Source organism: Strix uralensis, chromosome 11, assembly GCF_047716275.1.
Source record: "Strix uralensis isolate ZFMK-TIS-50842 chromosome 11, bStrUra1, whole genome shotgun sequence".
NCBI lineage: Eukaryota > Metazoa > Chordata > Aves > Strigiformes > Strigidae > Strix > Strix uralensis.
In genome coordinates, this window is record NC_133982.1 from 13,633,204 (window position 1) to 13,650,235 (window position 17,032).

At 46.9% G+C, this 17,032-nt stretch overlaps 1 protein-coding gene across 1 annotated transcript in view; it reads left to right on the forward strand.

Annotated features, from left to right (window-relative positions):
* Positions 1-924: 924 nt before the first annotated feature.
* Positions 925-17,032, forward strand: part of ADAMTS17 (ADAM metallopeptidase with thrombospondin type 1 motif 17) — a 192,710-nt gene continuing 176,602 nt past the window's right edge. Inside the window, exons 1-3 of the mRNA XM_074880340.1 lie at positions 925-994; positions 1,714-2,075; positions 12,163-12,328. Of these exons, the coding sequence (XP_074736441.1) occupies positions 925-994; positions 1,714-2,075; positions 12,163-12,328 (598 nt within the window). The remainder of the gene's footprint in view (positions 995-1,713; positions 2,076-12,162; positions 12,329-17,032) is intronic.

Genomic DNA, 17,032 nt, shown 5'->3' on the forward strand with positions numbered 1-17,032 from the left:
GCACCTGGGTGAGGATGTGAGTGTCCTCCGCACACGGAGTGGCACGGGAAAGGGAGCTGACAGGTAGCTTCCTCCTCTCCCAGACAGCCCTCTTAACTAGCTTGAACAACGTCCCCCCTGCTTTAAATCAGCGTCCACCACCGTAAAAATCAATTTTTGTATCTCCTGAGCTTTATGAGCTTGTTTCTTGTTTTCATCTATGTGATGAGTGCTTCCAAGAGTAGGTAAGATCATTGCCTAAAATCTTTGTGCGCTCATATATTGCCAACCTCATTTTTTCCCTGATCTTCTGAGTCCTGGGATCAGTATTTCAGATGGTAGTGGAAGAGGCTGCAGGAAATGTAGAAATGGCAGATTTTTTCAAGCGAGCTTCTGTGGCGGCATCTAAATTCTTTTAGTAGTGAAGAAAGGGGTAGGCAGAAAACGTGATGGAGGAGCCCACCAGTCGGCTGCTTTTGGTCAGAGCTCCCATGCCCTTGCTAGAGTATTTCCAACAGCTTCACGGGCCCCAAACCAGTTGCAGGGCCTGGAGAACTGGCTGCAGAGACCCCGGCACCGGGCACTTGGCAGGGGGTTGAAACGGTGGGGGGGTCACGACACCGGCTCTGCCCGGGTGCGGAGGGGGCAGGAGAGGGCGCCCCCTGCCGGCCGCCCCCACCCACGTGCACCCCTCCCCTCGCGGCCCAACCCTCCGCCCAACGCGTTCAGCTCACAGCCAATGGGGGAGCGCGGGGCGTGGCTCGGCGGGCGCCTGAGCCAATAAGGGCGCGGGGCCGCGGGGAGGGGCGTGGCCGGGCGCCCACCACGCCGGGGCTGTCGGCGCCGCTGATTACTTTTTCCGAGGGCGGGGAGGGCTCACTCCGGCCCGCGCCGCCGCCGCCGCCGCCTCCTCCGCTCCGCGCTGGGCCCCGCCGCTGCCATAAAATGTTTGACGGCTGCCTCCTGCCTCTCGTGTTTCCCTGCCTGCTGCTTTGGGGACTGGACGCCGGCACAGGTAGCGCTTCCCTCCCCCGGCTCCCCGCGCCGGCGTCCCCTTCCCCGGCGGCGCTGACAGCCCTCGACGCGGGCAGCCCCGTGCCGCGGGTCCGGCGGGGCGGGCGGTGGGCGCCGGCCCCGGGCGGCAGCATGCAGGCGCGGACCGCAGGGCATGCACCGGATCCCCTGCGTGGCCGCGGTCCCAGTCTGCAGGATGAATTGCTCCAGGCTTTTGTATTTTCTTTTCCTGTCCTCTCGCTGCTGCTGCTGTAACGTTTCATGTGGAAAGCTGCTGACTGTCCTTGGCTGCGGCTTCGGCTTGCTCTGCTTTTCCCCTTCTCCCTGCAGATTTTTATTGGGGTTGGTGAAATGCGATGCTTGTGTCTGAGCTATATATTTTTTTTAATGATACAAGTAGCTTTAGCATTTGCTTTATTCCTCTCTTCCCTGTACATTTTTGTCTCTAATATATGTGTGTGTGTATGTATAGAGAGAGAAATAAATCCTTTTCCTCCGCTGGCTCCATTGTCTCTGCAGCCTGTCCACAATTTCCAGTGCACGAGTATTTGCGCTGAAATCCGAGCGCGGGGCTGTCCTCGCCCCGGCAGGACGGGGCGTCCCCGCGGAGGGGCTCGGGGGGGGGCTGGCGGGGCGCGGAGCCCCCCGTCCGCCCCGTCGGGCCGCGGGACCGGCCGGCGGGGGTGCGAGCGCCTGAGCCTCTCTCCTTCTCGCCTGCAGCTGGCGGAGCGGAGCTGGAAGTGGTGATCCCGGAGCGAGTGGCGCTGGAGAAGATCCACCTGCTGCCGCCCGCCCTGCGAGGGGATCGCGGCGGCCCCCGGCGCCGGCGGGCGCTGCCGCGGCAGCGGGCGGCGGCGGAGGCCCTGCTGCTCCGCCTGCCCGCCGCCGGCGCCGAGCTCTACCTGCACCTCCGCCGCGACCTGCGCTTCCTCGCCCGGGGCTTCGTGGTGGAGCAGCGGCGCGGCGAGGCGCGGCGGCCGCCCAGCCCCCGGCGGCCCCCGGAGGAGCGGCTCTGCTTCTACACGGGACACGTCCTGAACCGCAGCGACTCCTTCGCCTCCCTCAGCACCTGCGCCGGGCTGGTACTGCCACCCCGACCCGCCTCCTCCCTCCCCGACCGTCCCGCGGCGAGCCCCTCCGCAGCCCCCGCGAGGTGCCTCCTGTCAGCCCCGGCCCCGGGGAGCCGCCCGACCCCCCGCCCCGCTCCCAGCCCGGCGGCGGCGGGAAGCGGCCCTTGAGCCCTGCCCGCGCCTCACCTCAGCGCGGGGCACCTCCTCCCCGTCCCCTCGCCTCCCCGGGCCCCGGCGAGCGTCTCCGGTGTCCCCCCGGGAAGACTTTCCTGTCAGCCCCGGCTCCCCGCTGTGGGAGCGGCCCCCGCCCGCCCTGCCCCGCGAAGGCGGGAAGCGGCCCTTGGGCCCTGCCCGCGCCTCACCTCAGCGCGGGGCACCTCCTGCCCGCTCCTCCGTGGTCCTGACCGTCCCCTCGCCTCCCCGGGCCCCGGCCAACATCGCCGCTGTCCCGCTGTGGGTTTTCTGTCTGCCCCCGGCCCTCCGCTGTGGGAGCTGCCCCGTCTTCAGCCATGCCTGAGGGGCTGAGGGCCTCAGCCACAGCATGTCCACTGTGGGTGGGTGGTGGGGCCTGAGGACCCTCTTCTTGTCACTATAGCTCCACCATCTTGCTGGTGGCTGGGTCCTGCTGTGGGGGATTTGGTCTCTTGCCTGCCCGGCTCACTCCTCAGCAGAACATCCCGGGACAGCGGGCTCCTCAGCTCTTCAACTCACCCTTTCCACCTGGCTCATGCAGTCAGTGGTGGTGTGTGAGGGTGTTTTGTGGGAGCTGTGGCGTAGGGACACGCGGCGCTCAGGCATGGTGAGAGGAACCATCCCGCTTGGGGATGCTTTTCCCGCCTCGTGTCAGGATTTCTCTACCTGAGGTTGTAGTGTTTCTGCAGGTTCCCAGGAGGGCCTGGGCTCTCCTCTGAGCATTCTGATAAGAAGAGGTGATCTTGCATGGGACAGCCTTTCTGTTTCTCACTGGTGAAGACAGAGATACTTGAGACGATGGCTAGTTTGTAATTACTGTTGATAACTTGAAAGTACTTCAGAAAGTCACCGGGGTGTTAAGCATAGACTCCCAGTACATGGTCCTGCGTTGTGTCCTTAGCTTCTTGGTACAGAGCTGTTGGTGGAGGTTTAGACTTAAAACTTTGCAGTAAGAGGCACTTGTGCTCTGCACTTGGGGCTTGGGCCTTCATTCCTGAACCATATGAGGGCGCTGTGCCTCAGGTTTAAAAAAAAAAAAAAAAAAAAAAGTGTCTCTGAGATGCTGAGTACTTGAGTGGCACTGTAAATTGAGCTGTATACCATTGAGGGCTTTCTCAGAGTTTAAAACTGATATCTCTAGTTCAAGCTTTAAATCACTAACAGCTCTACGCTTTTGTCACTAGGCACGTTTTGTTAATCCTGTTCATGAAGTGCTGGGCTTCCAAAGCTACCAACTCCAGCAGAGCTGAAAAGCACAAATGGGCAGAGGAGGAAACCTTTTTAAAAAGAGGAATGTAGTTGTAGGCACAGTATTAACTGCCTGAGATCAGGGAATGGAGGAGGGGTAGTTAAAAAGATTGGCGATATTCCCAGTAGAAAAGTTGGAAAAGAAACTAGTTAGTCTTTGTTCATTACTCTGCAAATACGAACCGCAATATTGCAATATCTGTTTGTATCACGTGAATTCTAAGCAACGACTAAATTGACATAACTGAGCTAGATGAACTTGGGATCAAAAAGTGATCGGTGTCAAAGCTGCTTGGTTGTGGCACCTCTTGGGGACCAAAGCCCATAGTGCCACATGTGGAAGTGGCAGTGCTGGTAAAGCTCTCCTTGCCTTCACCTGTGCGACTGGTCCTGGAAGTGCTGAGGGTGGTGTGGACAGATGTGTTGAGAAGGATGTCTTTCTACATGTTGGGATACTCCTTTCCTATTAGAGCAATCCATTCATTTAATCTTCATTCAGATAATTACCAGGAATGGGAAAGAGCTAAAAGCAGGCAGGTGTGTAATACTTATGAATGAGTTAAGTTTTATAACACATTTGTGAACTGAAAATTAGACAACAGAAAACTGAAGTGTCTTTAGGATGAGCCTAAACTTAAGATGAACCTCATTAACTTTTGAAATGGTTTCATTAAAGTGATTCACATTACCATGTATATAGACCTTCTTATTCTAGCTGAATGGACCTTTTGGCTTCTTAAGTCTATTCTTAAACATCAAACATATTGGATTTTAGCTGCCTTCAGTGTTTATGCAGCCTTTTGCAGTGGCCACGCTATATCAGCATACCTGTAGTGATAGCTATGCAATCTAGTGGTAAGGTATTTTCTGGGATCAGAGGAATTAAGAGTTTGCCTCAAATTGTCTAGGAAGTCTTGAATCTGCCATGAGTGCCACTGAGATCAGGTGACTCTAGAGCCCAAATTATTTGTCTCCTAGTCTGGCAATTTAAAATACCAGGACCATCACTACAGCGGGTTTTGAATTTTCACATTGCTTCCTAAAGCCCTGTTTGCAGCAGAAAGTATAAGGCTTTGCCCTCAGCAGCAGCGCAGCTTCACAGGTGGGGATGTGGACAAGGCTTGCACACTGGGCTAGAAGAAAGACCTTGGTGGTGGAAGCCTTGCGGCCTGTTTATCCTGGCATTTGTCTCCTGAGCAGTGCTGGTGCTGCAGCGGGAGATTTCCTGAAAGCTCCAGTGTGGGAGTGCTCATTGAACTCGAACTGGATAATCAGGACATCGTATTCAGAAAAGCTGGTTGCTAAGAAGTAGAGTAGGTAATAATACTGTATCCTGATTTCCAGCTGGCTCAGACTTTGTCGTAATCATATTCTTCCACTATGCCATAAATCACACAAAAAGTGATATAAAATGATCAGGGCAAGTAGAGTTCTAATAAAAACAAAATCCCTGACACAGTGGCATGAAAACTGAGCTACAACCAGACTGAGCAATTGCTTCCTGGTAGTGATATCAGATTTCCAGTGTGGCATCTGAAGGTTGTGTTTTGTTTTTTAAACTCTGCTCGCAGATGCTGCTGTTAACCAGTATGTGGTCTGTTGTAGTTTCCTGCTACAGCTTGCAATTGCATTGAGAAGGGTGGCCGTACTCTTGTCAGGACGTAGCACGTTTAGGACTGGTGTACCTAAGGTCTCATCTGCACAGTTAACGGATACTCCAGCCCTCCTGTTCCTCTTGACAACCTGGGAATTGCAGCAGAGACAAGAGGTACTATGTTCCTGAAAAGCGCTGCTGCCTTCAGCTTGGCCGGACTGTCCTGTCTGGGGAATGCAGTTGTGTAAACACTTGGATTCTGACCCCACCGCAGGACTGAACTGTCCTTTCCTGGTGCTGGGGAGTCACAGGCAGGAGCAAAGTTCTGCAACTTGTCTGACCAACACTAGAAGACAGTAGGCGATAAAGGAAGTTGTCTCTTTTTTGGAAAGTTCCAGCTTTGTAAGGCCACAGTGTGCATTACCTTGACTTATGTAGTGGACTAAGGTCTCTGCTTCTAAGCCTGGGATCAATTCCTAGATGACATATGTTAGGTCTCTCTCCAGCAAGGAAATTCCAGTTTGATACATCGCAGAACTACTCATCCACTCCTTTCAGGTGCAATTTCAGTTACTTTTTGACTGTTGCTCTCAGTGTGCTGCCCTTACCCTCTGTGGCAAAGTTTGGCAGAGCAGCGTTACCTTCTGTAGAGCTTTTTGGAATAAAGCCTGGAGAGCACAGCAGAGGACCCTTTCAGCACCCTGTATTTGTGCTGTGATTGCAACGATGCTTCTTCCGAGTCCCAGCAGCGTTTATCAGTCCTGCAGACCCACGAGAAGAGAGGTAGGCAGGGTCCTGTGCTCTTTGGGAAGACTTCTTCCCCAGTTGTACATTGCAGAATGCTGCCTCAAGCTATCTGCAAAATGTGGGATTCCCAAAGACTTTGTTTGTTGTATTAATTTTTGACTTTTTTTTTTGTACTAGGGTCACTTTCACATGCTGAAGTGCTGGATTGCTATGCAGTTTGTTGGACTGCAGCGTCAGTACCCTACAACTGGTGTAGGCTTTTCATGTTTCTTGTACCTAAATTTTGGAATCAGTTACAGTTTTAAGAGGGTCGTGAGCTCACATTAAAATGAGCATTAGGTTTTGACTTAGAAATGAACTTGAAAACTCTTGTCTGTTCAGGAACTGTATCTGAAAGCTGAAAAACACTGGGATGCATTTAGAGGCAGAGGTTTAATACTAAGTAACTTCTCATCCATTTTGAAATTCAGAATCTTTGGGTTTGGGTTCAGGACTGCTCTTTAGCCTGTCTCTAGTTAAAGTGGATTGTCCTCAGTTAAGATAAGAGGTTGTGGCTCCATCCTGTTCAGGCTTGTTCATATAACTTTTTCACACCCCATTTTCGTCTCCTTTGAACTCAGTGAGACTTCCCTTGTGCAGACTGGATCGGTGGAAGTGGACACACATTACAAGGGCTCATGAAATGAGAACAGTGATTTTCTCTTTATAGGATGGGATAGAGTAATTGAAGCTACACCCTAAGAAATGCATGCTGGAAGTTGGGAAACCTTAAACATTTTGCAGTATTGTCTCATACAATCTACGCAGAGAAGAAAAGGGTTTCTTTTCTTCCAAGCTTCATGCACATTTACCTTTGTTAAGCCTCACGCAACTCCTGGTGTACAAATCTTGCAGCTTGTTAAAATATTTCTGAATGGTGGCTCTTCATTCTGGTGTGTCCCCTTCACTTGGTACCATCCACAGGCTTTGTGAGGGTGTAGATGTAGATGACCTTTGGCAAATATGGGCAAGGAGAGATGATGGAGCATCCATCTGGACTTTGTGTCAGCCAGGTGTTTTGTTTTTTTCAGGAAGGTTGGGCAGAGATGCTGTAAGTCTGCTGGAGGTGATAAAAGAAAATGCTGATTATTATAAAGTCATGACTCTGCATTTGGATACTAAACAAGGTTAAATGCCAGATGTATTTCCCAGTTATCTACAGTGCCTGGGAAATTCTGCCCCTGCTATATTGCCCATGTTGCTGTTCATCAGTGATGTTGTGGGACCAGATGCAAACACTCTTTGGATGCATAGCTGCCTCTAGGGTCTCTGAACTCCCGCAGCTTTCCAGGTGGGTGTGAGTGCCTATGCAGGAACTGTGTGTCTCAGTGTGGTTTTGGATCCAATATGGAAGGTCAGTCAGGGCAAAGAGAACTGAGTATGTTGGACTGCAGCCTCCAGGGAATGAGCAGTACCTCAAAGGATAGTGAAACGGTAAATCTGCTCTGTCCTTGAGAAGAAGAGGAAGAAGGATACAGAAGAGGCTACAGTCTATTGGTTTTAAGCCTGATTCTGGTCATTAAGGGCAGAGCGAGCAACATAGATGGGCACTTCCAAAAAGTACTTCCCGACAGTTCATCCTGTCTCTTAGGTACTTCAGGTTGGTGAATTGTCCCTTTGGAAGTGTTTGCCTTTCTTTGTTGACTGTAGAGGGAGATGATGCTTGGTTTAGAGCAGATGTCTGAAGCTCGGTGATCTCAGTCCTTGTCCAGCGATAGTGTTTTCTGCGTGCAACAGGGTGGCGCTGCCCTTCAGGTGACTGCAAGAGCCTCTGCTGTTAGAGGAAGCAGGGCAGTGCAGGCATGCTAGGATTATAAAATGATGTGGTTTCCCCTGAGGAAACCTTCAGCTCTGCCGAATTCTCTTGTCTGGGAGAGGAGCTGTCTGGCATTCATCCATAGATGGTCCATGAGATGAAAAGTTAAACCTCTTAAAATTACCGTGCTGGGTTTCTTTGTGCTGAGATTTTCTTTGCTCTTCCACAGTGGACAAAGGGAGGCACGTTGTGGTTTCCTTGTTTAGCAGACTCGGAGGCTGGGGCAGGCTGGGACAGAGGTGCAGTCAGATATTCCTGGGCATGAGGTGCTCTCATAACTGAGTTTAAACCTGAAATGACACTAGAGCAAGACATAATTTAAAGCTCTTGTTTTAAATTTGCTTGAATTGCACTTGTAAATAATAACTAACTTAAAATTGAAGCATGGTTAATAAGGACAGGACTAAAAGCCATGTGAAGTTTATTAAACTGTATTTGCAGTGATTTTTGTTCTTCACTTTAAATATTAACTTCCTTTTAGCTTTGAGGAAATGGTTAAACTAAGATTTACAGTGTAACAGTTGAGAAATTGAGAAGGGGATGGAATTTGTCAGATGTTTAAAACTGTTCTCTTTTCAGCGTGTTTGTACGTATGTAACTAATGAACACTTAGGAGCACAAGAAAAATCTGTTAAAGATTCAGCATTTCACAGATCTTGTTCAACGATGTTGTGAAAATAAAAAGGGCTGGAAAAACAGTGTAACTGTTGGAGAGTATTAACGTGTGGGAAGGTCCAGAACCACGTGCAGAGAACATTGGAGATTTGGATTCCTGTCCCGAGTTAGCCCTTGATCTGTTGTAGCTCCACCAGTACTACCAGGGGACAGAGACAGAACAGTGAAGCCAGTGAAGCAGGACGATGTGATTACAAGTGCTATTTGAGTGCCAGCACTAACAGTGCTGTTGTAAGTTCAGTGATACGGTGTGAGGACCTTCCTCCTTTCCCTGCTGTCATTTAGCCTGAGAAAAGCTCCAACGGCAAGGAAGATAATGTGTGGAGGAAGAGTGAACTGCTGGTAGTACAAGAGTAGATTAGAGAGCGACCAGGTTGCTCGAGTGACCAATGTATGTATAAAACTCTGGATAAGAGCATGTGAGAATATTTTGGTGGTTTGGAGAACAGGGCCTTTTTTGCTTCTAAGCAATGTTGAGCTGACTTCTAAATTAAGGATATGAAATATTCTTAATATGAAAGGTCTAGCCACTGTTAAGCACAGTGGTGAGTGGGGCTGTAGTGGGAAGTGTGGATTATTGTTTATTTTAATCAACTTGTCAGTTTGGTCACCTGCCTTTTTGAGACTGAAATCATTCCAGCCTTTCCTGTTAGGTGAGCTGCGGGATTCTGTCAGCTCTATGGTCCTGTCGTACTGATTGTAAAATCCAGGTTAGATTAATAATGAGGATGATGATGAATTTCTATGCACCTCTGAATTGTCAGGGCTCCTGATGACTCCTGTGTCTCGGGTGCTTTGGGATGGTGGGGCTGGGCAGCAGCTGCTTCTCCGGACACTGGGCAATACTGAGGTCTGGCACAGTGGCAGGTCCTGTTCGTATGGGCTCTCACAGCGAAAGAAGGATGAGAGGGAGTATCCCAGCTTTTGATATGCATCTCCCCAGGCAAATGTAAATTGGCAGATCCAAAGCATTTTATTTAATTGGAATGATTTCCAGAGATGTGGGAAAAATAGCTCTGACAGTTATGTGGCCTTCTGTTTTACTTCTTTATCTTCAAAATCCAGCTTTCTGCAGTCCCTGAACATCATACAGACTAGAGAAGAAAAGCACAGAGTATTTGTCTAGTGCTGATGTCTGGTATCTCATGCTGAGATTAGCACAGTGTAGTATCTGGTAGTTGGAGAATTTGAGGGAGGCAACACGAGGAATGCATTTCTTAGGGAAAAAGGAAAATAGTGACCAGAGTATTCAAGTTACTAGGTCCAAAAGATCGCATCTGGGCCAACGGGTTTGAGGACTCTTTAGAACCCAATTGGCAAGTTTGGGGAAAATTTTAACTCCCTAGGAATACTTTACAGGCCCAATCCTGCAAATCCTTCCTGCTTGAAACTCTACTTGGCTTGTCAGATTAAACTTGAGATTGCTCCTTAACCTATTCCAGGGTGAAGACGCATGGCTCTTTCCCTCCATAGGTTTCACAATTCCAAAGCAAATGTGAAACATAAGTCCTTTCCAATGGTTTAAATTATTTTCACACTTGATGCCAGAAAGTTGGGATAATGTCGGGTGGTGATGAAACTGACTTCTTCTTACATATTTTTGGCACCAACAAAAATGGTTGGCAGTCTTTCAGGAGCTCTGGTGTGGCTTTTAGTACCATGGCACCAGATTTACAACCCTTCTTCTAAATAATTAAAACCTATATTAAAAAGGGGGGCTGGGGCTACCTCCCAGCTGGAAGATTGGAACAAGGAGGGGAAGTAGTGGAGAGCATCGTAAAGGAGGCTGGAAGAATAAGTCACTAGAGCTCTTGCTGTCTCTGAAACAACTCTGACAAAGCCCAGCTTGTAATTTAAATGAAGAGGCAGCCGTTTTGGAAACTCCAGGGCAGAGTGGGTCTTGTAAACTGGTATGCATTGTGTAGGGCCAAGAAATAATGTCAATTTTTCTTTGTAAGTGGGAGCCCTTCTGGGAGGTGTCAAGGCATTTTATACTTAATCAGTGACCGTGCTCCAAGGGCAAGGTCTCTTTTGAAAGCCCCCAAAAGAGGTGTCTCTTTAGAGACAGGGGACTAATTGTTACTGCTGTGCTTTGCAGCCATGGCAAATAGAGACACTGATTTTTTTTTTTTTTTTCCTAAGTGGACTTTTGAAATTAGTGAGCCTTTTTGAGAGATCCTGCTTTTCCCTGAATGTTCTTCAGTTAGTACGGCTGTCAAAAGAGGAGAGCTCTCATTTCTGTTAGCAGAAATTTCTCTTGCTGGAAATACTAGGCCAAAGGGATTTCCTGGGTGTACGTGAGGACTGAATTTGGCAGGGAGGTGTGGAAATGTACAATATACATTATGTATGTAATGTATATTATAAATCATATTAGTGCAGTCAGCTGTTGAATATATAGTATTTGCATGTACGTGCAGAGCATTTATTTGGATGGTTGCCTGGCTGGCACAGAACACAGTGTGGGGGCAAAAAAAAAGTCTGGTCTCTCTTTATATGTTTAGGATGGGTGTTATAGGCATGCAACCTAGTAGGACCCATTTGTAAGCTCCTTCACCTATAAGGGGTACCATAGGCACAATCCGATGCCTCCTGGCAGGCCAGATGAGGCCTTCTGTTGCCAGCAGGAGAAGTTGGATCAGACCTAGAGTTCTCTCAGGGGGTATATGGCAAAGAGCTGTGTTTTGAGACTTTTAATTGCAGTACAAATAATCATTGGATTAGTACAATGAAAAGTAAGAAACCCTCATTGTACATATAACACATTGGAGAAAGTGAATAACCTCAGTGTTGATTACTAAACCTGGAGGCTTTGTTAAGTTTTAAGGTGATATCTTTGCTTTCACTCTCTTCTTTTTATGCCAGAAAAGGAGTGGAAAAGGCATAAAAGAACCTTAAAAACTCTGGGTTGCAAACAGAGGAAGGCTCTCCTGGGGCAGAAGCTGCCTTCCAAAGATGTTCTTGCCAGCCCTGGTGTAAGGTCTGGCCTTGGTGCAAGAAAGGCAGGGGTTTAGTGCTCTGACCTGTAGCCTATGGAGTCTACTGTTATTTAGACAGGGTCTTTGCCTTCCTTGTGTTACTTATTTCAGGGATGGTGGAAAACCTCATAAACGTGAAGGTACGACAGTCCATTCCCGGCTTGACCTCTGAAACCCAACCCATGGCTTGCAGGGAGAGCAGTGGCTGCTGTTGTAGTTGAGAAGAGGTATTTGGTCCCCATACAAAAAATTGTGGGTGGCACTGCAAGTCATATTTATGACATCAATTCGCTTAGTCTGCAGGAGTGATATACATAGGTGGTCTCCTGTTTGCAGGCAATCTCACCTCTTTGCTCTACTGGGATAGTAAATGCCATTTAATAACAATGCAATTCTAGTTGGCAATTAGAAAGGTGACTATGACAGGATTTCTGTGAATAGGGTTTATTTGTCCTCGTGTGAGCTGAGCATCTCAAGACATACGTATTTATGCTTCCAGCTAGAGTGGTGCTCTAGCTGGAGGGAGAGGAAGAAGGGAAGGGAAGGGTGTTGACAAGAGCCTCCACCTTTTCTTTGTACATGTACAGTGCACAGTGTTTCTCAATAGCGCTCAGTGATATAAGAAATAAGCATGATAAGCAGATGAAGTTCTTTAGCCTGTATTATGCAGACTGAACGTGATCCTAATCACTTTTCACATCCTCACACTAAATAATGATTGCAGTGAAATGGTTTAGGTTCAGACTGAGTTAATAGACAAGACTAGGATACCAAACTGATGGGGGTGTTTTTGTTCTCTTTTGCGGACAGGTTGGCTATATCCAAATTGGATCAGAGCACATGCTAATACAACCAGTGAATACATCAGAGACCTCATTTAGTGGAAAAGAACACTTCATCAGGCGTAGACGATCCACAAAATCAAGCCATCCCATGAAGTCGCACATTCCTGATGAGCACTGCAAGGTTGTAGCAGGTGAGCTTGAAGTGGCTCAAGAGAACAGCCATGAGTATGCAATTATATTTTTAACTGTTGTTCTGCCAGATATGTCTGTATTTTGCAATTCAAGTGTTCGGGCAGCTGGAGCTAGTGAAAATGGCATGCGTGAATGAATCCTTCTGCTACTTCAGGCAGAAGGAGTCACATCACAAATACAAAAATCATTAGGACATATGCTGTAACATTCAGTTTGTGAGAAGATGAACTTTATGGTGGGTCAGAGTAAACTTCTGCTTTGACCATGCAGTGTGACCACTGCTCAGGAAGGTATTCACAAGGTTTCTAGCCAAGGCCCAAATTCTGGAACTGAAGTCAGTGGTGAGGGGTGTTCTTTCATCTCACCTTTTCACAAGAGTTGTGCAAATCAGGCATGGATAGAATGGTGATCCTTGCATTTCAGAATAAGGAAAGTGTCGTTTCAGATAATTTCAAGTAATTTAATCACAAGTATCATCTGTGGAGTCCAGCTCCAGGGATGCAGCTCATAACAGAATGAAAAGATATCTGGAGAGGGGAAGAGACGCACAGTTTCTCTTGTAAAACAATCTGCTTTCTTTTTCAGTTTCTCACATGTCATCATTTTTACTTTGTGCAGAGCATACGATCCATAATAGAGTATATCAGGGTACACGGTCAACTCAGCAGACTTTTTTTTTTGTTTTTATTGCTTTTGTATGGGCTCACGTGCATTTGAAACTGGCAGATGTAGTTCAGCAAGGTAATTTTTTTTTAGCTAGGAACTTGATTTTGCTTTTTCTTTCTGGTGTTTGACTTGTCAAACTTAAGCTCTAGCTATCATGCTATAGGGATTTTTGTTTCTAGGGATTTTTGTTTCTTTGAGTGGCAACTTTTAAATTGTCTGCTTTAAGGTTTTGTGAGATAAATGAAACTTTTTTTTCCTCTTGCCTTGTGTTAGAGGGAATGAGCTCACAGAGATTGCAAAGAAACTTTTATGGTCTTTGGCTTTCCATGGAGATCTGTGAACCTGGGATTTGAGGTCTGGGAGTCCAAAATGCGATAGCAACTCCTATAGATATCCCTAGGATAACTTTAATCTAGCTAGATTGGATATTGAGGCAGCTACAGCTGTGACAGCAGGGATCCTGTGTGAGTTAGGTGGTGGAGTGCTTGAGCAGTTTGTGTCTGCCATCCTGCTATGCTGGCTGTGGATACAGTAGCAGCTGAAATGCAGATGTGCCCCCTGTGTGTGAAGCTCTTCTGGACCAAACAACCACCTCTCAAGCAATTTCTGGTGCTCTTCTGCTTAAATAGTTTAGCAATATGAGGTATATTGTTTCAGTGGGGTTTCTGTAGTATAACAAGAGTTGGGAGGTGAACCAGCTTCCTGAGAAATGGAAATGATTTAGATTTTAATTGCGTGTCTGGCAGTTAATAGTAGACATTCTCTAATACTCTGGATTCAGTTTCCAGTGTCATGCTGACACACCTTGCCAGTGTTAGGATCCTGGCTTAAATCCTATGGGTCTCCATGGGTATGTGAGGTGCTGGCAGTGTGTTCCAAAATCAGTCTTCAGTTATGACCCAGCGTCACAGTGTTAAAGTTGTTTTTTAAATTAAAAAAAAAAAAGTGAGGATTGTGGATCTGATTTTGACCTAGAGTCCCCATTGGAATGGGAGACTATTAGTAAGGAGATCCAGTTTTTTGGTGATGGTCCTCCTGCCAATATTTTTCTCCTGTCTCTTACCTTCCTCCAATCATGGCACCACAGAAGGTCAGTAGCTTTATTATATTTTTGCACTCAGAGTGTGTGCCTGTGAGCTGCTGCAAACCTTGCTGGTGTTCTAATGCTTAACAGCTGAAACCCTGAAAAGATGCAGCTGTCTTGCACCCTCTTCATTTAGGTGGGGTTTTTTTGTTTGGTGTTAATAATAAAACAGCTGTTGATATTATTTCCTATCACTTTTCAAGAGAAAATGGCTAACTCTATTCACTGATCATATCCTGTCTTCTCCCATTTTTAAAGCCAAACAGTCAGATTGTCAGCTAGTATAAACTGATCTAGTTTTTGGCTTCTCTGGAGCAATTGAATTTTATCCTTTCTGGAAATCTGTGTGGATGCATTGCATAGAAGATATTTTTTATGAACTCTGCGAAATCCCTTGTCTAGGTTTCAGTGTGCCTGTATATTCTGTTCCTTTTGTTCCTCCCCTGCGCCATTACCCCACTAATATTCCAGCTTCTGCCTTCTACTGGATGGACTGCATATTAAATGGAGGCAGTAGGTTAGGGCATCTGGGCTGGCGAAGGGACAAAATGGGAAGTAGGACTGGCAGGTTTAATGGGTACAAGAGTAAGACTCGCTAGTATGGGAACAGTTGAGTGGTTGGGAACAAGTGCTTTTACTGGACGTAAAAGGGACACAGCAGCAGCAGAAGGCACAAAAGGCGTCCTTATTGGGAACAGCAGTGGAAGCAGAGGTCTGAAGGACGAACTTAAAGTTTGTCTGTGTGTCTTGGGTTTTGTATTTAATCAAGCCTGTGTACCAGCAGAGATGACTTGTGCTTGCTCATCAGGTTGCTTCCTAGCTGGCACTGCTTGTTGATAAATCCTGTAGCCAAGACCTTTATTTTCTCTTGTGTGGAGTTGAGCTGTTAGTAGTTCAGCAGGTTTATCATTCTCATGGGTTCAGACTAAGCCAATCTTCTTTTTGATTCTCTGAGTATGAAATCTTGGTTCTGGTTAGAGTTACAGATCCCCTATGTCTCTTTTTAGAGGAAACATTTAGAGGAAAATTCAGCACCACTCTGATTTCCTAGCCAAGTACTGTAGGTGCTGCAGTAGAAAATGCATTACAAAATTTTTACACTGTAAAATAAGTCAGCCATTAGTTAAAAACTGAATTGAACAAAAATCAGTCCAGGAAATCTGCCTCATCCTTTTGCCACTGAACCTTTTGACCTTCTGTCTAGGGACAAGGTGCTGCCTGTCCTTGGCAGGACTGAAATTCCCTCCCTGAGAAGAGGGGCTAAAGGAAAGCAAATCGGGGAGACACTGGGTAATTATATGGGATCACAAATGCAAAGAGGTGGTGGGTGAGTACCAAGGTAGCAGAACTGAAAAATAAGACACTAAAAGGGGATGCTGCTAAAAAGTGTTTCTAGTAACACCTACTGCTTCCTGAAGGCTTCTGGGGACCCACTACATGCTGCTCTTCTCTGCTTTGTCCAACAGGCCCCACAGTTACTGGGATCCTCCTTGCAAGTTTTGTCCTCCTCAGGTTGGCCCAGAGGCAGGTCCTGAGCTTGGGGGAACTTCATGGCATGGGCGAGGTGGACCCTTGGTCTGACGTGATGTGATTGCACTTAACTCTGTGTGTCAGCAAAATTAATTGCATATCTGTTAGGTTCCTAATCCACGGACAGCCTGAGGAACTAGAATTTCCTACTGCAAGCAAAGTTGTTGAAGTTATTCGTATTTTTTGGGCTAAGAGCACGCGTGCACACACATGTATGTACACGCACACACAACTACCATAGCTTAGCTCATGCAAAAGTGGTGCCCAGGCTACATGAGCTGAATGTGTATCTGAGTTCTGAGGCAGAGGGAGATTGGTAGTCTTCTGTAAAATTTATTTAAGGCTATGGATCTTGTTCTGTGATTGGATTTTTTCCTACCTGATGCTAATTGAGGGGCTAAGCTAGGGTTGGATTTGGGGAGAGCATGGGCTTCTCTAACCCTTGGTGAGACCAGGACAGCTTTAGTCCTTTGCCCATCAGGGAGGTGAGGAAAATCTGGGACTGTGCGATGCCCTGCCCTGCCCTAGGATCACACAGGAGTTTGCAAACCAGCTAGGAACAGAATTTATATCCCTTGGGTGCTGATTCTTTGTGTTGGCTGGAGGCTGGCTGTGCTAAAAAGGGAGCAAAGCACCCGCCTGCTGCACAGCGGGGAGTGCTGCTTGCTCGTGCAAACAGCCACCGGTTCAAGTAGCCATGTCATAAAATAATGAAATTGCTCATGGGCTTTGCCACTTAAAGGCAGACTTCTGAATGTTTTTCATTGTTGCGGGAAAGAAATGTAAGTCATGGCTGTTAATAGGCTTAGCACGTTAACGACCTAATTGACTCCTGTCTGGTTTGGATTAACTTTTGTGCACAAGGAGTTTAGAAACAAAAAAATTAATCCTTTCTGACACACAAAAGGTCCATTCCTAATGAAATTGTATGGAAATGATGATCTAGAGGCATGCTTCCAGTGTTTCTCCTGGGATAAGTTCTCTTTACTATGGTACTCACCAACATTGGCGAAGTGAAGGACTGATCAGATTTGTACTAGAAATTGTTTTTCACTGGCTTGTAATTTGGCTCACCCAGGCTAAAACTTGGCAAGAAAGAATGGATGTTGTAAATACATGAGAAATATTTACATGCTAGACATTTTAGATACACATCCTGTATTGTGAAACAACATAAACAGAAAAATACATGTCTGTGTAAATCCAATATAAAGTGACTATTTTTCAAAGCCACAGACTCGACATGCTTGAGCATTTTCCAGTCCTTTGCTGATGTTCTTGTATTTTCTGAACAGACAAGAATCACCTCTAAAGATATTTTCTTATTAAAATGATGTAATTCAGCAGTACCTAGCATGATCTGGGGTTATTTGGTAGTCAAATAAAACGCAAAGCATCAGGTGCTGAATTTTTAATGTTAGTT